Genomic DNA, 21,421 nt, shown 5'->3' with positions numbered 1-21,421 from the left:
AAGTAGAATGCAGATTTAAATAATTAAACTTTCAAGGAATGTTTTTGGTAAATTTGTAGCATTTGTACTTCCAAAGTTATTAAACCTCAAAATTGAACTAAGATGTTTCAGACACCTTTTGAGACACCATAGAATCATGTAGATGATTGTCTAAAACTTTAGCCAGACCAAAAATCTTAGCAAGTTGGCTTTGTTGTTTTAATTAGATTGGTTGGTTTGATTTTTGTTTTCTGGCTTGGTGGAAGATGGAAGGAGGAATATGTAGTGCAGTATATAAGTGTCCGACTCTGTGCGACCCCAGAGACGGCAGCCCACCAGGCTCCCCCATCCCTGGGATTCTCCAGGCAAGAATACTGGAGTGGGTTGCCATTGCCTTCTCCTGTGCATGAAAGTGAAAAGTGAAAGTGAAGTTGCTCAGTCATGTCCGACTCTTAGCGACCCCATGGACTGTAGCCTACCAGGCTCCTCTGTCCATGAGATTTTCCAGGCAAGAGTACTGGAGTGAGTTGCCATTGCCTTCTCCAATATACAGTATATATAATGGAGTGCGAATTCATTTTTATTCACTAAAATGGTATCATGATGTGCTAAGTTTCAATTCCTGTATCTCATAACTACATTATAATTCATATAGTAATTTAATAAAGTAATATTGACAATGTAATAATTGGTAAAGCTTATAATAATAAAATTATAAAAGAATGTTGCCAAACCTGCCTCATGCAGAAGAGATCATGAACTTGGGAAGCATTAACATCTAATGTACATTAGTTGGATGCTTTTATTTTTCAATCTGTTTTCTAATGTATCCATAGCTCTCTATTCAGAAAGGTGAATTCTATTCTATGCAATTTCATATCTCTGTGTCTTTCATATTTCTAAATATTGTAATAAACATAATGTTTGTTATGATTCAGAAAGTAAAGACATTCAAGTTTTTATTTACATACACTGGGATTAGAACATTAGGCATTTATTTTTAACTCTTTAAAAGTTCTGACATTCATTTTCAATAGGATGGTAAAAATGTTTTTTAATTTTTTGAAAAACTTCACTGTCTGATTTTCTGTCTTTCCAGATGTGAACCTGGAGCCCTACATGATGTATGAGTATAGGATTTCTGCCTGGAATCGCTATGGGCGAGGATTCAGCAAGGCAGTTAGAGCCAGAACAAAAGAAGATGTGCCTGAAGGAGTGAGTCCCCCCAGGTGGACAAAAATGGATCATCTTGATGATGTAATAGTCTTAAGCTGGAAGAAACCTATACAGTCAAATGGTATGAAACTGTTTTTAAAATTAAAATAACATAATCCAATTAAATCCATAAGGGAACGGAAATTAGTGAGATGCATTTCATTGGCACACATCTAACCATAAAAAGGGAACTTCGGTTTTGTGGGGAAACAGTGTCAGACTTTATTTTTTGGGGCTCCAAAATCACTGCAGATGGTGATTGCAGCCATGAAATTAAAAGACGCTTACTCCTTGGAAGGAAAGTTATGACAAACCTAGATAGCATATTCGAAAGCAGAGATATTACTTTCCCAACAAAGGTCCATCTAGTCAAGGCTATGGTTTTTCCAGTGGTCATGTATGGATGTGAGAGTTGGACTGTGAAGAAAGCTGAGTGCCGAAGAACTGATTCTTTTGAACTGTGGTGTTGGAGAAGACTCTTGAGAGTCCCTTGGACTGCAAGGAGATCCAGCCAGTCCATCCTAACGGAAACCAGTCCTGGGTGTTCATTGCAAGGACTGATGCTGAGGCTGAAACTCCAGTACTTTGGCCACCTCATGAGAAGAGTTGACTCATTGGAAAAGACTCTGATGCTGGGAGGGATTGGGGGCAGGAGGAGAAGGGGACGACCGAGGATGAGATGGCTGGATGGCATCACTGACTAGATGCACATGAGTTTGGGTGAACTCCGGGAGTTGGTGATGGACAGGGAAGCCTGGCGTGCTGCGATTCATGGGGTCGCAGAGTTGGACATGACTGAGTGACTGAACTGAACTGAATCATTCATTTGTGAATTAGCCCTCACAAATGTTTAGCCCAAAATTATTATTTTCCTTGAATCCCATTATATATCTGAGATGCTTTCAAATAAGCAAAGCATGTTATGGGAGGGCAAAATAGTTTTGAAAGTAAATGTTTGACAGTTCAGGGGAAATAAACAATTGACTCTGATTATTTATGTCAAGAATCTACCTCCTCCATAAGAGTGGGTGTAATTAAGAATTGCTTCAACATAGCAATGTAATAGCAAATTAAAATTAAATAATGCTATATTATCCCATTTCTTCAGAACTCTCAGTTCAGTTCAGTTGCTCAGTCGTGTCCGACTCTTTGTGACCCCATGAATTGCAGTACTCCGGGCCTCCCTGTCCATCACCAACTCCCGGAGTTCACCCAAACTCATGTCCATTGAGTTGGTGATGCCATCCACCCATCTCATCCTCTGTCATCCCCTTCTCCTCCTGCCTCCAATCCCTCCCAGCATCAGAGTCTTTTTCCAATGAGTCAACTCTTTGCATGAGGTGGCCAAAATAGTGGAGTTTCAGCTTTAGCATCAGTCCTTCCAAAGAACACCCAGGACTGATCTCTTTTAGAATGGACTGGCTGGATCTCCTTGCAGTCCAAGGGACTCTCAAGAGTCTTCTCCAACACCACAGTTCAAAAGAATCAGTTCTTCAGCACTCAGCTTTCTTCACAGTCCAACTCTCACATCCATACATGACCACGGGAAAAACTGGTCCGCCTTGACTAGACAGACCTTTGTTAGCAAAGCAATGCCTCTGCTTTTGAATATGCTATCTAGGTTTGTCATAACTTTCCTTCCAAGGAGCAAGCATCTTTTAATTTCATGGCTGCAGTCACCGTCTTCAGTGATTTTGGAGCCCCAGAAAATAAAGTCTGACACTGTTTCCACCATTTCCCCATCTATTTCCCACGAAGTGATGGGACCAGATGCCATGATCTTAGTTTTCTGAATGTTGAGCTTTAAGAACTCTAAGCCATCTAATTTGTTTGCAAATGGTTCAAAGAATCCCACACTCAAAATCAGGCATTTGTCTGTCTCTTTTAGGTCCTATTATTGCCTACATTCTTCTCCGAAATGGAATTGAATGTTTTCGAGGAACATCACTGAGCTTCTCTGATACGGAAGGAATTCAGCCCTTTATGGAATATTCATACCAGCTGAAAGCTTGCACAGTTGCTGGCTGTGCTACCAGCAGCAAGGTAAGAGGAGTTTGCCTAAACTCTGGACAGAATTGCCCAGTGTCAAGACTGTAGGAAGGTCCAGGCTATGAGTAATGTTTCCAGTGACAGAAAACAGTGTCCACCTCAATAAAGTAAGGTGTCCATATGGCATCTCAACTGAGTACCAACACTTCCATCTGAAAGGATAGATCACTGAAAGAGAGATTTATTCAAATATCAATATTTCCTTCACGAAAAGAAAAAAACTTGAACCAATATTATCCTCTTAATCCCCTTCTCCTTCACCAACCACTTTTTAGTTGGTCTTCAATAAATTCATAATAATTCCCAAGCCATTTCTCAGTTTAAAAACAGAAATTCTATTTAAATATCATATCAACAAAAATTGCCATTTCTTATAAAACAGAGCAAAGGGCAAAGGAGTCTGACATAGGGAAATAAAATAGTTCTAAGCCTTCTCCAACAGCCTTGACAAGAATCAGTAGTCAACTGTATGTAGGGGAATTAAAATGAAGTATCATAGGTATTTTCAAAGTATCTGGCTTGACCAATTTGTAGGTCATGGTGCCATTTTGAAAGCAAATCAGGAAACAAAAATATATATTCATAGTATGTATATACATATATATATATATATATATATGAATTTTACTCAGCCACAAAAGATAATTAAATAATGCCATTTGCAGCAACATCAACAGACCAAGAGATTATCATACTAAGTGAATAAGCCAGAGACAGACAAATAACATATGATACCACTTATATGTGTAATCTAAAAGAATGGATACAAAGTCTTTTCTTTGTAAGAAAGGACATATTTACAAGATAAAAATAGTTTCACAGACATAGCAAACAAGTTTATGATTACCAAAGGGGAAAGTGGGGAGAAAGGATAAATTAGGAATTTGGGATTCACATACACACACTGCTGCTGCTGCTGCTAAGTAGCTTCAGTCATGTCCGACTCTGTGCGACCCCATAGACGGCAGCCCACCAGGCTCCCCCGTCCCTGGGATTCTCCAGGCAAGAGCACTGGAGTAGGTTGCCATCTCCTTCTCCAGTGCATGAAAGTGAAAAGTGAAAGTGAAGTTGCTCAGTCATGTCCGACTCTTAGTGACCCTGTGAACTGCAGCCCACCAGGCTCCTCCGTCCATGGGATTTTCCAGGCAAGAGTACTGGAGTGGGTGCCATTGCCTTCTCCGCATATACATACTACTATATATATAAAGTAAACAAGGACCTACTGTATAGCATAGGGGGCTATGCTCAATATTTCATAATAATCTATAGAGGAAAGAATCTGAATAAGAATATGCACACACACACATATATGTATATAACCACGTCACTTTGGTGTATGCCTGAAACTAACACAATTCATTTTTTTTTTTAAGAAAAGTTAAAAGGAAAGAATGATTAACATTTTTAAAGCTTTCACAAATGTATTTCAGAGGGGGAGAAGATACCAGAATGATTGTTGTTCAGGCACTCAGCCATGTCCGACTCTTTGCGACCCCATGGAAGGGAAGAGGCCCTTCCAAGAGCCCCACGCCAGGCTTCCCTGTCCTTCACTATCTCCCAGAGTTTGCTCAACTCATATCCATTGAGTTGATGCTGCCATCCAACCATCTAATCCTGTCACTCACTTCTCCTCCTGCCTTCAATCCTTCCTAGCACCAGGGTCTTTTCCAGTGAATCAGCTCTTTGCATCAGGTGGACAAAAATTCGGAGCTTCAGCTTCATCATGAGTTCTTCCAATGAATATTTAGAACTGATTTGACTGGTTTGATCACCTTGTAGTCAAAAGGATTCTCAAGAGTCTTTTTCAACACCACAGTTCAAAAGCATCAATTCTTCGACTCTCAGCCTTCTTTATAGTCCAATTGTCCCATTCATACATGACTACTGGATAAACCATAGCTTTGACTATATGCACCTTTGTCAGCAAAGTTATGTCTCTGCTTTTTAATGTGCTGTCTAGGTTGGTCATAGCTTTTCTTCCAAAGAGAAAGAATCTTTTAATATCATGACTGCAGTCACCATCTGCAGTGATATTGGAGCCCAAGAATATAAAGTCTGTAACTGTTTCCATTGTTTCCCCATCTATTTGCCATGAAGTGATGGGACCAGGTGCCATGATCTTAGTTTTTTGAATGTTGAGTTTTAAGCCAGCTTTTTCACTCTCCTCTTCACCTTCATTAAGAGGTTCTTTTGATCCTCTTCACTTTCTGCCGTTAGGGTGATGTCATCAGCATATCTGAGCTTATTGATATTTCTCCCAGCAATTTTGATTCCAGCTTGTGATTCATCCAGCCTGACATGTCATATGTACTCTGCATAGAAATTAAATAAGTAGGATGACAATATACAGCCTTGATATATCCCTTTCCCAATTTTGAACCAGCCTATTGTTCCATGTCTAGTTCTAACTGCTCCTTCTTGACCTGCATAGAGGTTTCTCATGAGGCAAGTAAGGTGGTCTGATATTCCCATCTCTTGAAAATTTTTCTACAGTTTGCTGTGACCCATATAGACAAAGGCTATAGCGTGTAGTCAATGAAGCGGATGTTTTTCTGGAATTCTCTTGCTTTTTCTATGATCCAACAGAGGTTGGCAATTTGATCTCTGGTTCCTCTGCCTTTTCTAAATCCAGGTTGTACATCTGGAAGTTCTTGGTCACATACTGTTGAACCAATATTATTTGGTACTTTAAGTGAAAGTGTCTATAGTCAGAAGCTGGATTAAGAAGTGACTGAAATTTGTTGGAAAGATCTATGGAGGAAGTTGAAGCAATGAGTTTGAATATGGTCATTTAAGAATAGACAGAGGGACAAAAACCAAAAACCATAGATGACCAGCCACCTTGAGGGAGCTACTAAATGAAAAAAGGAAAAAGTAATCAAACAATTTGGGAGGAAAATAAGGAAAGAGCCATTTCACCGATGCCAAACTAGTCAGAGGAAATGCAGTTTTCATATGGTTTAAACTTGAGAAGCTCAGCATCTTTGAACACTGTTGAAGAACCATCCAAATACAACTTTCATTCAGATCTATCAGTTGCACCCCACCATCTAGACAGATGGCAGCTGATTGGCCCAATCAAAAATTATGGTCCAAAGGGTCCTAGAACCATTCTGCTTTTCACATAACACATCTCCTTCCTACCAGATGCCAAAACAATGCGTGAGAAAGCAAAATCAGACTTAATTCTGTGAAAAAACAAAGGCAGCCAATTTTTCCACCCAAATATACTTTGATAATGTTGAGCAAATCACTGGTTGATTTACCTTTTTTTTCTTCCCACTTGGTTCTCTTTTAGAACATTGGTGCAGATACTATAAAGTCATCCTGGGTATCATAGGAGGAAAGGCTGGGTATCATACCAAAAAGGCTGCCCATTTACACTGTTCAAAGTGTATTATATGCAAGCAAGTTCAGATGTGGGTTTTGCTCCAAATTTACTGGTGCTTAAAATGTACAAAATCAGGCTGTTAAAATGCAAAGACACCGATGGGCCATATGGGAGAGAGTTATCAAGGGTTCTCTAGTAAGACAGTCTGCCAGCCAGATTTTACTTGTTTAAACTGAGGACTGCACTCTGCCATCAAAACTGTTGTTGAACCGTTGTGATAAATGGTAGTCGAAGACTTAGGAATACATTCAAGGTCAGATTTCATTGTTTGAATAGGATGGTAGAGAAAGAATTTTAAAAAGAGGGACTGCTTCTCTAAGCCCAGCTAATGATATGCCAAGCTAAGACAACATTTTAAAACAAAAGTGACATTCTCATTGATCAGAATACCTAGTGTACTATTCCAAGAAATTGCTGTTTAATTCCTGTGTTTTCAGGTCGTTGCAGCTACCACCCAAGGAATCCCGCAGAATATCCCTCCGCCTAGAGTCACGGCCCCCAGTGCAGAGGCTCTGCATGTGAGTTGGCATGTCCCTCCGAAGCCAAATGGCGTCATTAAAGAGTACCAGCTCAGGCAGGTTGGGAAAGGTCTCATCTACACTGACACCACTGACAGGAGGCAGCATACGGTCACAGGTAAAAAAAAAAAAAAAAAAGAGGAAAACCTACCGGAAGAGTCTGTCACTGTGGTTAGGGGGGCAAAGCCTCCCAGGGGTGTGTGTTTGATATATGAGGTCACTTCGAGAGGACGTGTTCTCTTGACATATGGTCAGGTCCCACTTATCCATGCTAATAGAAGAGCCCACACTGGCAGCAATAAGCTACAACAGCAGATAACTTCAGAAATAATTTATATTTGGCTTTGATATGCATTATGTGTAGGGTTTTTGCATCAGTATTAAGGTTTGTGTGTGTGTTTTTTTTTCCCCAGACTAACAGTAAGATGCATTTTCATTCCCCAAGGATATACTAGTAGTTAATGGGGCTAGGAGAGCCAGGAATGTACTTGAAGGAAGGAGAAAAATCAACCAGAGGCTAACATTTATCTACTGTGTGGGTAATTAATACACAGAATAGTTAACAGTTGACTGGTTGTGACAATTTGTTGTTATTATTAACATTAATTAATAGTAATTGTATTATTTTGTTGCTTATTATAACATGTATTATAATTAGCTTTAATAATATAGTAATAGTACAGTATTGTAGTATAGTGTCAGAAATTACTAGCAGTGATTATAATAATAATTAACATGTTTTAGTCTGAATGTCAGTCCTGAATAAAAGCAATTTCTGATTTACCCAGTCTAGGTCAGCTTTGCTGATACACGCTCACATCACCTTGTTTTATTTTCACCACAGACCTTTCATTGCCTGACAGTGTTTGCTTTTTATTTGACTTTTTTGTCCTGCTCCTTTGGAATATTTCTACCTACTTCAATCCCATGCCTTGAGCTCCCAGAACAGTCCATGACACAGCAGTAGGTGCTAAATAAATGTTTGAGAATAAGTGAATTTAATGTGTTGAATACTGTCCTAAGCCTTGGCATTTACTGTTTGATTTGATCCTCATCACAAACCTATGGGGAAGAGAGAATTATTACCCTCATTGTATGGAATAGAATGCTTCAAGAGAATTAGTAACTTAGCTCATCATTTGAGTCATCCCAGACAGCTGTGTAAATTTGTTTAGTTTCTGAGAACACAAGCAGAAGTTTACAAACTTTCACTCTTTCCCTATTGTCAGAACCTCCCAACTCCAGCCCTTCCCACCCAGCACCCCACCCCCACCCCTGCCTCAGTCTTCCTGAGTGAATGAATGCCTTCCTTCCATTGGACCCTATACTTAGCAGGGTACATTGATACCAGGGATGATGAAACTCACACCGAAGTACAGGAAGGCCTGGAAAAGCACGCCTGATTTTTCCTTAGAGGAGATGCAGGCTGTGCTATACAGGTGGAAAAAATAAATTCATCGTGATTTACTCTCAACTGGACAATTCCGACACACAGCAAGCACTCACTGACAGATGTCCACTGTTTTCCAGAAGTGCCATAAGCCTACAGAAGGTGCTTAATAAAATATTTGCGGACTAGCACATTGCAATCCTGATCTGAAGATCCTGAGCTAAGCTGATGATAATGGGGTTCGGAAAGCCGTCATCCATTTAGATGATCAAATTTGTTCCTTATTTCAGTAAAAATGAAAATCATCACCAGTAATTAAAATGATGTTATTTTCCATGATAAAAACTTACATGTATATGGTGATTTATAATTTTAAAGAACCACTGCATTTTGACTCCTGTGATTCTCATCGCAGCCTTGTAAGTGAGGGATGTTTTAAATACATGACTGACCAGGGAATTTTTGCAGAAACTAATGCCTGTAGCGTTAGTACATCTCTGGTCAATAATGTGTTAATATCCACATTGGAAAAATGAAGGTGAAAACTGGCCTACTCGGGGTGCCCAAGGCATTGACTGCTTCCATCTATAAGGAAATCAGAATATCATTTCATTCAAAAAAATAAAAGACATGTAACCTGCTTGTTGTGTTCTAGATAGTATAGTAAGTGCTCCAAAATTAGACTGCTGCTCTTGAGAAGCTCCCGATACTAGTGGCGAGTTAAGGACTAGCTTGTATAGTGCTGCTCCAACAGAACTCTGTACCGAATGGGGTAGAAGAAATCAAAAGAACTACTTAGAAAGGCCGTGGAATGTTCATTTACAGAGTTTTGAAAGCAAAGTTAAGGTCAATGAAGACTTTGTAGCGATAAAAGTTTCACCATAAACTGGGATACAAGGATGAAGAATTCTCTTCCTACAGAATCTGTATACTCAATGAGCATAGGCTTCGAATTATTGCCAGCTGTAATGGTTTCCATTTTTAGAAACCAACAGTTACATGCCAGCAGACCAAATTCAATTGTATTGTTCAAAACAACAGAATTGATAACCTTCTTAATTTTAAAATAATTGCAAAGATTTTTGTTTAAATACTTTCACTCCACCAGTTATTCTATTATCATTTTTTATGACCTTTTTCATGTCACAGAAGATTTTATGTGCATAACTTAATGTGAAAGTTCCTCTTTTATTGGGATAAACATTTTGAAGTTTTTCCACCTAATTTGAGTTCTTTTAAGATTATAAAAGGGGAAAGAAATCTGTTAGAATTCATTTCATCCATCCCTCTGTATAATTTTAGACAGATTAGGAAGGTACTTCACTTGGACAATATAGTCCTAAATAGATTTCTTTGTTAAATGAGTAAATATACCTTTATTCAAAAAAACCTTACTAAGTATACCCTCACATATGTAGTTCCTATGGGACAGGTGTGGTGCTTGGCATTAGAAAATCTGAAACCCAAGACTTGTGTAGTGTTCACACATTTTATCTGCCAGGGAAAATTCAGTTCCATGGTTAGTTGACTGATCAAATTCAGTAGGGAACTATTTTATGATGGGAATGACTGTTTTATTGAGTTTATGAAATGAACTAAAATAATCAAATTTATTTCACATTCAATCTCAAACATTTGATTGAAGAGCTGCCCCAACCCCCCCAGAGATAAAGGTTTTGATTTTTCTCATCATTTCCAAAACCGCGGCATTCCCTGAGTCACAGTCAAACACTGATGAAGCTATAGCTCTAGTCATCCAGGAACCTGAGAATCTAGGTCCCTAGATATGACAGAAGGGAAAGAGGGCACCTAGCACCAGCCCCATTGTCTCCATGCTTATTTTTAATTACCTCAAAGCCTTAGAAACATGATCCCGTAAATGCTTTGTGGGAATAGAGGCAAATGCACTCATCATGTGAAATCCATAAATTGCTTATAATCCTCTCAAGATGTTAAAAAAAAAAAGCATTAAGTAATTGAAGACAGGAAGTCCTCAGTTAATTATTTAGAGGTGTTATCAATGCTCTAAGTAAACCAAGGCGCTTTCTGCTATCTCACTGAGCCCAGTACCATGGGGACCAAGGGTAGCAGCCATCATCTTCTCAGATTCGCTAATGCAAACAGCGCGTGGCAGCTTGTCAATAACAGACCTTTTCATATCATTTATTACTAGACATGCCCACCATCCTGCTCAGAGCAAATGGGATGTCAGCGATGGCATTGTTTCACTTTGGGTTGCCACACTTGAAATGTGGACCTCCTAATGTGGGCATCAGGGTAGAGGAGAGGGGGGAAAGGATTAACGAAATGATTAGGGACACCGAGAACAAAATGAATTAATCATGCCCTCTTTAGCAGCAGACATGATAAGGGCTTATGTGTGTCTTAACTCTGGGGGAAATGTTTTCCAAATAATTCACTGAAAGTTGCTCATCGTTTCATTTCATTGAAAGGGAAGAGTTACCAGCCTTAAGTTAACAAGGTAAGAATAATCTGTCTCCCTTTCTCATACTATTAGAAACTTGTAGAAACCTTCTGTGATAAAATAGCATAAATCCTACCAGGGCTAATTGTAGCAGAACGTGTACTACTAATGTACTGAAACATATAGTACATATCACTTTTGAAACAAAGAAAACATAGTTTGACCATCCATATTCCAAAATGTGGACATTTTTTACATGAAGATTTTACATTTAGGTAACTCCATCATGTGTTCCCATAGTATCCTACACTTGACTCTCATGGTATGTATTATGCTTCATTGAATATCCTTTTACTTGTCTCTACTCCTCAACCAGAAGTTAAAGTTTTTTTTAAGAACAGAGACAGCAGCTTCCTTTTGCCATTGTGTTACCTGTACTGTGACCTATCCCAGTAACTAACAGACATTAAGTGTTTTGAAAATCCTTATTGAATGAATAAATGTTGAGTAGTAAACTCTTGGGTTGGCCAAAAATTTCATTCCAGTTTTTCCATTACAGCTTACAGAAAAATCCAAACAAAAATTTGGGGCAACCCAGTAGTATCTGAACTAGATTCCATGATTGGTTGGATATAAAAATCACAGTCAGACACAGCTAAAGCTCAGGATGGGTGACACAATCTGCAAAGCCCAATGCAAAATGAAAGCATGGGGCTCCTTTGTTCAAAAATCATTAAGAATTTCAGGATGATGAAAACTGACCCACGCTCAGGATCCTTCTAAGCATGGTCTGAGGTTACTATATAGCTTTTGTGCCCTGGTCTCTGGCAGTTTGAATTTATTGGCAGTAAACTTCTTTTTTAATTATATTAGAGTATAGTTGATTTACAAGGTTGTATTGCTTTCAAGTATACAGCAAACTGATTCATACACACACATATATATACATATATCTGTTCTTTTTCAGATTCCTTTTCCTTATACGTTATTACAAAGTATTCAGTAGAATTCCCTGTGCTGTACAGTAGGTCCTTGTTGATTATCTATTTTATATATAGTAGTGGTCACTATAAACAAAGCTATTGGAGGTGATGGAATTCCAGCTGAGCTATTTCAGATTCTAAAAGATGATGCTGTGAAAGTGCTGCACACAATATGCCAGCAAATTTGGAAAATTCAGCAGTGGCCAAAGGACTGGGAAAGGTCAGTTTTCATTCCAATCCCAAAGAAAGGCAGTGCCAAAGAATGTTCAAACTGTTGCACAATTGCATTCATCTCACACACTAGCAAAGTAATGCTCAAAATTCTCCAAGCTAGACTTCAACAGTACATGAAGTAAGAATTTCCAGATGTTCAAGCTGGATTTAGAAAAGGCAAAGGAACCAGAGATCAAATTGCCAACATCTGTCAGATCATAGAAAAAGCAAGAGAATTCCAGAAAAACCTCTGCTTCACTGACTACAATGAAACCTTTGACCATGGAAAAATGGACTGGTTCCAAATCGTGAAAGTAGTTCATCAAGGCTGTATATTGTCACCGTGCTTATTTAACTAATATACAGAGTACATCATGCGAAATGCCAAGCTGAATGAATCATAAACTGGAATCAAGATTACCGGGAGAAATATCAGTAACCTCATATATGTAGATGCCACCACCCTTATGGCAGAAAGTGAAGAGGAACTAAAGAACCATCTGATGGAAGTGAAAGAGAAGAGTGTAAAAGCTGGCATGAAAATCAACATTCAGAAAAACAAAGATCATGGCATCCGGTCCCATCACTTCATGGCAAATAGATGGGGAAACAATGGAAACAGTGATAGACTTTATTTTCTTGGCCTCCAAAATCACTGCAGATGGTGACTTCAACCATTAAATTAAAAGATGTTTGCTTCTTGGAAGAAAAGCCATGACCAACCTAGACACCATATTAAAAAGCAGACATATTACTTTGCCAACAAAGGTCCATCTAGTCAAAGCTATGGTTTTTCCAGTCATCATGTTTGGATGTGAGAGTTGGACCATAAAGAAAACTGAGCGTCAAAGAACGGATGCTTTTGAACTGTGGTGTTGGAGAAGATTCTTGAGAGTCTATTGGATTGCAAGGAGGTCAATCCTAAAGGAAATCAATCCTGATTTTTTATTGGAAGGACTGATGCTGAAGCTGAAGCTCCAATACTTTGGCCACCTGATGGGAAAAAGTGACTCATTGGAAAAGACCCTGATGCTGGGAAAGATTGAAGGCAGAAAAAGAAGGGGACTACAGAGGATGAGATGGCTGGATGGCATCACCGACTCATTGGACATTAGTTTGAGCAAACTCTGGTAGTTGTGATGGACAGGGAAGCCTGGCATGCTACAGTCCATAAGGTCTCAAAGAGTTGGACGCAACTGAACTGAACTGATATAGTAGTGGGTATCTTTAACTGAAACAAGATGAAAACTGGGATGGCTATTGTGTCCTCAGAGCAGCTTCAGAAGCTCTGATGTCATGCATGATACTCTGGGCTGTTTTCCCCCACTACCACCTGACCACTGGCCATCAAGCATCAGACCTGTGAAAGTAGATGTGAGAATTCATTTTATTTTCATTTTTCAAATTCCAAGGAGCCTAAATACTTGCAAAAAATGGCACAACATCAACCACTATTTTTTCTTCTCTTTTATCATTCTTACAGATATAATATTAGAGCCAAAGCATTATATGCATTAGCTATCTAGACACCAGTATTTAAAGGAAAAAAAAAATCCCTTGGAATCCCAGATATTCCAAGCTACTTTGACTGGGCAATCACTACTTCTGTTTCATTCCCAGCAGTTCTATCCAGTTTCCTTCTTCTCTGAGATGTATGTATTTGTTGTGGATCATTTAAGCATCAGACTTTGCTGCTACCTGATGCCACATTTTGTTCTAGAGAAGATTCTGATTGAAAATGTAGGATAAAAGAGGCTTTGGTCTAATACAACACCAAACTCCAAGGCAGAAAAATATTTGTTAATACAGTGATACAAAAATCAAAAGCAAGGGTCTTTCTTTCTGGCTTACTTCACTCTGTATAATAGGTTCCAGTTATGCGAGACAGCAGAAGAGACACAGATGTATAGAACAGTCTTTTGGACTCTGTGGGAGGGGGCTAGGGTGGGATGATTTGGGAGAATGGCATTGAAACATGTATAATATCATATATGAAACAAATTGCCAGTCCAGGTTCGATGCATGATACAGGATGCTTGGGGCTGGTGCACTGAGACAACCCAGAGGAATGGTACAGGGAGCGGGGAGGGAGGGGGGTTCAGGATGGGGAACACGTGTATACCCGTGGCGGATTCATGTTGATGTATGGCAAAACCAGTACAGTATTGTAAAGTAATTAGCCTCCAATTAAAATAAATAAATTTATATTTTTTTAAAAAGCAAGGGTCTTTTCTTGGATTATCTTATTAATATTTTTAATGTTAATACATTTGGAAAGAGAGCCTGCCAAATTAGTGACTCATTCAGGAAGTGTCTTGTAATGAATCTGATCACTCTGATACTAGGGAGAGGAGCTTAATTTCTGGTGTAGAATTACACATTAAATAGAGAATTAAGAATGCAAATAAGCTTTGTAGCAAGTAGTCAGAATTGAAAGTTCTAAGTTATTCCACTGGTATTTGCAAATGCAAGAGCCCCCTAGTTTTGATGTTTTGATGTCTGGTTCATATGAGACATCAACTGAACTCATACGTCAAAGCCTTGATGCAAGAAATGGACAGTGCCAATGGCTGCTCTCAGAGAGGCAAGAAATTGGCTTGACTAAGAGGGATGGACACTGCTGAGATCATGATGGATGATACTATTAGGGAAGAGGGACCCTAGCTTGTGAGCTCCTGAAATATTTCACAATCAAATTTTGTGACACAAACCATAATTTAAATGCACATTTGGTGTATCTAAAGTGATTCCATGATCCCTTGGGATACCAGTTTTCAAATTTCTCAATTTTCACGTGGAATCAGGTTAATCCAAAGTTGAGCCTTGACATAGCTCTACTCATCACAGTGAATGCTGGATGTTCCTGGGAATCTCCACGAGCAGAAATGTTCTTGGGTGAGGGAGGGGAGAATCATTTAATGAGATCCCAGGCAAGTGGAGGCAAAAGATAGCTCTTTTCAACAGTAAAACTAGATATGTGGTTCACATGGGCCGGGGCAAGCATCTAGTTTGGATGAACTGGTACCAGGACAAGTAACTGCCCGCAGAGTGGGCAATACCTGGTAACCACCTAACAAAAGCTTTTTCAAGTAATTCAGGCCTCTCAGTGCTTGAACTAATAACTAACCAAGTTGACTGAGGAACTTGTGAAATTACATATTCTCTAGGATTATTTGGTAATTCTTTGGAAGAATAACAGATGATGTTTAGGACAATGGAATGACTATTTTGAGGTAGCACTAGCTATCTGAAACTGTAATGAACAAAAAGCTTTTTCGTGACTGCCTGGAGATTAAACACAAGAAACAAGCTGTTCTTTATAGAGTACATCCAATATAACTTACAGAGCTATGAGTTTTGTTTTCCAAATCATCTTTTTATGATCCATAGGCAGACTTTTTGCAGTCTTTTTAACACATATTTACTCTTGAAAGGAATGTTACTTGAAAGTGTAATTGTAATGAGTTTGGTTATAGTATGCCCCTTTCCTTTAAAAGAGAACATGATTCCCTGTAGGGAAATTCAGGTAATTTGCAGCCACAGTAATCTTCACTCTACTGAAATGTTAAATACTTGGCTTTTCTCCATGCGTTTGTCTTTCTCTGTTCTACAGCCGCTATTTCTTACTCTTTTAATTCAATGCTGAGCAGTTGAATGATGTTTTCTTTTCTCCTTCTACTCTTTGACTTCAGGATTAAGTTACAGTCAGAACGGTTCCTTGGAGACATCTCTTTATTTCCCTCTTCTCATCCTGATCAGTTCATGAGTAGCTTTCAATTGGTGTGCCCTTTTCACTGCCTGTTGCTAATATTTCAAATATATCTCATTTTAAGGACTACCAATAGGGGCTTCCTTAAAGTGACAGCAAATTCCAGTTGAAATGTGTTGATTTTATTGAGTTTTACAGAGTCAAATATATGAAAGGTCATCCAGGTCATGTAAATCATCTATGCCTCATGGCAGTCCACACTTGACTTACAGACTATTGGAACCAAATCTATTAGTAAATCAATCCTCTAACAATACGAAAAATACAAGACCTAAGAAATTGTTGTTCAGTCACTAAGTCAAGTCTGACTGATGAGTGAGTAATGCTATCTAACCATCTTCTCCTCTGTTGCCCTCTTCTCATTTTGCCTTCAGTATTTTGCGGCATCAGGATCTTTTCCAGTGAGTCAGTTCTTCATATCAGGTGACCAAAGTGTTAGAACTTCAGCTTTAGCAACAATCCTTCCAATGAATATTCAGGGTTGATTTCCTTTAGGACTGGTTGATTTGATCTTCTGGCAATTCAAGGGACTCTCAAGAGTCTTGTCCAGTACCACAATTCGAAAGCATCAATTCTTCAGCACTTAACTTTCTTTATGGTCTAATTCTCACCTTTGTACATGGCTACTGGACCTAAGAAAAGAATAAACAAATGTTGGATGCATCTGTTGTCTTCTTTCATATTAGCCTGTGGTTCAGTTAAGCAGTCTATATTCCTGTGCTCACAGTTTACATATATGGGAACTGAGGTCAATAAGCTGGCTTGTGGTCGTAGCTGATAGGTAGATAAGGATTAGACCCAGAGTCTGACTTCAGACTGCTAAGCTGAGTCTGACTCTGTACATGAATTGTGCTCATATTCCAAATGAAAATATTCAAATACTTAGCCCCATGTGGATTTTTAATATTACCAGAAGTGTTACTAGGCCTTGAAGGATCTGTGTCATTTTACTTAGAAGCCTCATAGGATGGATCCAACTGCTCCGGCTCACATTTTTCAGCCCAAAAAGAAAAGAAAGAAAGTGAAGTCGCTCAGTCATGTCTGACTCTTTGCAACCACATGGACTGTAGCCTACCAGGTTCCTCCATCCATGGGATTTTCCAGGCAAGAATACTGGAGTGGGTTGTTATTTCCTTCTCCAGGAGATCTTCCCAACCCAGGGAGTGAACCTGGGTCTCCCACATTTTGGGCAGACGCTTTACCATCTGAGTCACTCAGGGAAGTCCCAACTGCCCAGAATTGCATCCTGACCTCACCCTTTCTTATCTCTGTTAGCAGAGGTGAGTTCCTTCATCTCTTTATGCTTTGGCTCCTGTTATCTGAGCAGAGAACAGCAGTTCCTCTGGGAGTAATTGTCTTACTCCCCAAGGGCTTTAATGGTGTCAGTTGATGTCTAGGAAGTACATGGAAGAAGGCCTGCGAGTAGTAAATATTAAGTAAACTGTAGTTTCAGTATACACATCTGAATGCAGAGTTCCAAAGAATAGCAAGGAGAGATAAGAAAGCCTTCCTAAGTAATCAATGCAAAGAAATAAGGGAAAACAATAACATGGGAAAGACTAGAGATCTCTTCAAGAAAATTAGAGATACCAAGGGAACATTTCATGCAAAGATGGGCACAATAAAGGACAGAAACTGCATGGATCTGACAGAAGCAGAAGATATGAAAAAGAGGTGGCAAGAATACACAAAAGAACTATACAAAAAAGATCTTCATGACCCAGATAACCACGATGGCGTGATCACTCACCTAGAGCCAGACATCCTGGAGTGTGAAGTCAAGTGGGCCTTAGGAAGCATCACTATGAACAAAGCTAGTGGAGGTGATGGAATTCCAGTGGAGCTATTTCAAATCCTAAAAGATGATGCTGTGAAAGTGCTGTACTCAATATGTCAGCAAATTTGGAAAACTCAGCAGTGGTCACAGGACTGGAAAAGGTCAGTTTTCATTCTAATCCCAAAGAAAGACAATGCCAAAGAGTGTTCAAACTACCACACAGTCACACTCATTTCACACTCTAGCAAAGTAATGCTCAAAATTCTCCAAGCTAGGCTTCAACAGTACCTGAACCGAGAACTTCCAGATGTTCAAGCTGGATTGAAAAAAGTCAGAGGACAATGTATGGTGAAACCAATACAGTATTGAAAAATAAAGTAAAAATAAAAATTGAAAAAAAGAGAAAAAAGGCAGAGGAACCAGAGATCTAATTGCCAACATCTGTTGGAGCAGAGAAAAAGCAAGAGAATTCCAGAAAAACATCTGCTTCATTGACTGCACTAAAGCCTTTGACTGTGTAGATCACAACAAACTGTGGAAATTTCTTAAAGAGATGGGAATACCAGGCCACCTTACCTGCCTCCTGTGACAGCCGTATATAGGTCAACAAGCAGCAGTTAGAAATGGACATAGAATGATGGCTCCATATTGAGCAAGGAGTACATCAAGGCTGTATATTGTAACCTTGCTTATTTAACTTATATGCAGAGTACATCATGCAAAATGGTGGACTGGATGATACAAGCTGGAATCAAGATTGCCGGGAGAAATATCAATAACCTGAGATATGCACATGACACCACCCTTATGGCAGGAATTGAAGTGGAACTAAAGAGCCTCTTGATGAAAGTGAAAGAGGAGAGTGAAAAAGCTGGCTTAAAACTCATCATTCAAAAAACAAAGATCATGGCATTTGGTCCCATCACTTCATGGCAAATAGATGGGGAAACAATGGAAACAGTGGCAGACTTTATTTTCTTAGGCTCCAAAATCACTGCAGATGGTGCCTGTGGCCATGAAATGAAAAGACTCTTGCTCCTTGGAAGAAAAGCTATGACAAACTTAGACAGCAGTATCAAAAAGCATAGACTTTACTTTGCCAAAGAAGATCTGTATTGTTAAAACTATGCATTTTCCATTATGGATGTGAGAGTTGGACTATAAAGAAAGCTGAGTGCCAAAGAACTGATACTTTTCAACTGTTGGAGATGACTCTTGAGAGTCCCTTGGACTGCAGGGAGATCAAACCAGTCATTCCTAAAGGAAATCAGGCCTGGATATTAATTGCAAGGACTGATGCTAATGCTGAAGCTCCAATACTTTGGCCACCTGATGTGAAGTACTGACTTACTGAAACGAATCACCAGTCTAGGTTTGATGCAGGATACAGGATGCTTGGGGCTGGTGCACTGGGATGACCCAGAGAGATGGTATGGGGAGGGAGGTGGGAGGGGGGTTCAGGATTGGGAACACATGTACACCCGTGGCGGACTTATGTTGATGTAAGGCAAAACCAATACAGTATTGTAAAGTAAAATAAAGTAAAACAAAAGAAGAAAAAGACTGATGCTGGGAAAGATTGAAGGCAGGAGGAGAAGGGGACAACAGAGGATGAAATGGTTGAATGGCATCACTGACTTGATGGGCATGAGTTTGTGCAAGCTCCAGGAGTTGGTGGTGGACAGGGAAGCCTGGCATGCTGCAGTCCATGGGGTCCCAAAGAGTTGGACACAAAGAGTTGGACTGAACTGTAGGGAACTGAAACTTTAATTGGTATGTTCTTTATGCAATCAAATAAGCAACTTCCTTAGAGAATAACTGCTTTTCTCGAAAGATACATTTAATTAATGTTTAGAGTTCAGTGAAAAGAGGAGAAAAAAATGAATAAAACATACCCAATTTTGTTTTTTAACTTTTGTATTAATTTGTGTTTTGAATGAAATCCTTCCATTGTATTTCACTTTAAGAACAACTACGGTGGTTTCTATCCCTTTTATATCATTCAGATACTGTTTAATCTTTAGAGGGAACTCAGTCATTGAAAATTTTCAGTGTGTTTGATATAACTCTTATCTGATGGAGATAGCACAGGACTTGGTGTTAAAATCATTGGTTTGTCCCTACTCCAACCCAACCATTTGTTCACTGTGTCCCTATTTGATTCGCTGAGCCTGTTTTCCTACCTTTGAAGCAGGAACAATATTTCTTGTTCTGGTGATATTAAAGGTGAAACCTCCTCACCCTTTTACCAGACTTTTTCATGTTCTTGCTAATTCTCGCTCCCATAATCTGGTACCTCTTTGCTGCTGCTGCTGCTGGTACCTCTTTATAGCTCGTATAAAGGCAGATCAGCTCATACACATAATAATAGCTGCTTATGCTCGCTGTGTGTAACATAGAAGACTCTGACCCTGTGTGTACACATGTAACATTATTAGCAATTATAAGAGTAGTATCACTTATAACTCTGTTTCTTGAAGGTTACCGAAAACAGTTTAACCAGGGTTCTACAAATGGGCACTTAAAGGCTCATGAAACAAACAACAAAAATCATGTGTAGACTTTAGGTGTGGCTCACTCAAGGCTACCAAATGACATCAGTTCAGTTCAGTTCAGTCACTCAGTCATGTCTGACTCTTTGTGACCCCATGGACTGCAGCACTCCAGGCTTCCCTGTCCATCACCAACTCCTGGAGTTTACACAAACTCATGTCCATTGGGTCAGTGATGCCATCCAACCATCTCATCCTCTGTCATCCCCTTCTCCTCCTGCCTTCAATCTTTTCCAGCATCAGGGTCTTTTCTAATCAGTCAGTTCTTTGTATCAGGTGGCCAAAGTATTGGAGTTTCAGCTTCAGCATCAGTCCTTCCAATGAATATTCAGGCCTGATTTCCTTTAGGATGGACTGGTTGAGTCTCCTTGCAGTCCAAGGGACTCTTAAGAGTCTTCTCCAACACCACAGTTCAAAAGCATCAATTCTTCGGCGCTCAGCTTTCTTTGTAGTCCAACTCTCACATTCATACGTGACTACTGGAGAAACCATAGCTTTGACTAGATGGACCTTGGTTGGCAAAGTAATGTCTCTGTTTTTTAATATGCTGTCTAGGTTGGTCATAACTTCTTCCAAGGAGAGAGCATCTTTTTAATATCATGGCTACAGTCACCATCTGCAGTGATTTTTCAGCCCCCTCAAAATAAAATCTGCCACTGTTTCCACTGTTTCCCCATAAATAGATAGGGAAACTTCTGTGTATGCTTGTCACCTCTTCTTAATATCTTCTGCTTCTGTTAGGTGCACACCATTTCTGTCCTTTATTGTGTTCATCTTTGCATGAAATGTTCCCTTGGTATCTCTAATTTTCTTGAAGAGATCTCTAGTCTTTCCCATTCTATTGTTTTCCTGTATTTCTTTTGCCCAAATGACATTTCCAGGACACAGTTGCTTTTCATCTGAACTCTCCTCCATTCTCAAGCTTTGTGTGGTGGAAAAAGAACCATTTAAAATGAATGAAAGTTCTGTTTCTAAGCCTAGCTTTCAGCGGCCTGAATGAGGTCACAGAACGCTGCTACCATTTCTCAGAATTGAGTGTTGATATCTGTCCTGGCCTGGGTGAAGTCAGCTCTCAACCGAGCACAAGGCCTGATAGTGGCCAAAGACTGGTTTCTCCAAAGAAAATTCAAGTTTTGTTATTAAAAATGTATGACTATACT

The 21,421-nt window shown here is 39.4% G+C and overlaps 1 protein-coding gene across 1 annotated transcript in view; it reads left to right on the top strand.

Annotated features, from left to right (window-relative positions):
• The window catches only part of USH2A (usherin), a 939,490-nt gene that overhangs the window by 727,860 nt on the left and 190,209 nt on the right, over positions 1 to 21,421 (top strand). Inside the window, exons 52-54 of the mRNA XM_069544562.1 lie at positions 1,079 to 1,276; positions 3,083 to 3,237; positions 7,072 to 7,270. Of these exons, the coding sequence (XP_069400663.1) occupies positions 1,079 to 1,276; positions 3,083 to 3,237; positions 7,072 to 7,270 (552 nt within the window). The remainder of the gene's footprint in view (positions 1 to 1,078; positions 1,277 to 3,082; positions 3,238 to 7,071; positions 7,271 to 21,421) is intronic.

This window comes from Ovis canadensis, chromosome 12, assembly GCF_042477335.2.
Source record: "Ovis canadensis isolate MfBH-ARS-UI-01 breed Bighorn chromosome 12, ARS-UI_OviCan_v2, whole genome shotgun sequence".
Lineage (NCBI taxonomy): Eukaryota > Metazoa > Chordata > Mammalia > Artiodactyla > Bovidae > Ovis > Ovis canadensis.
This window is presented reverse-complemented; position numbering and strand designations above follow the sequence as displayed.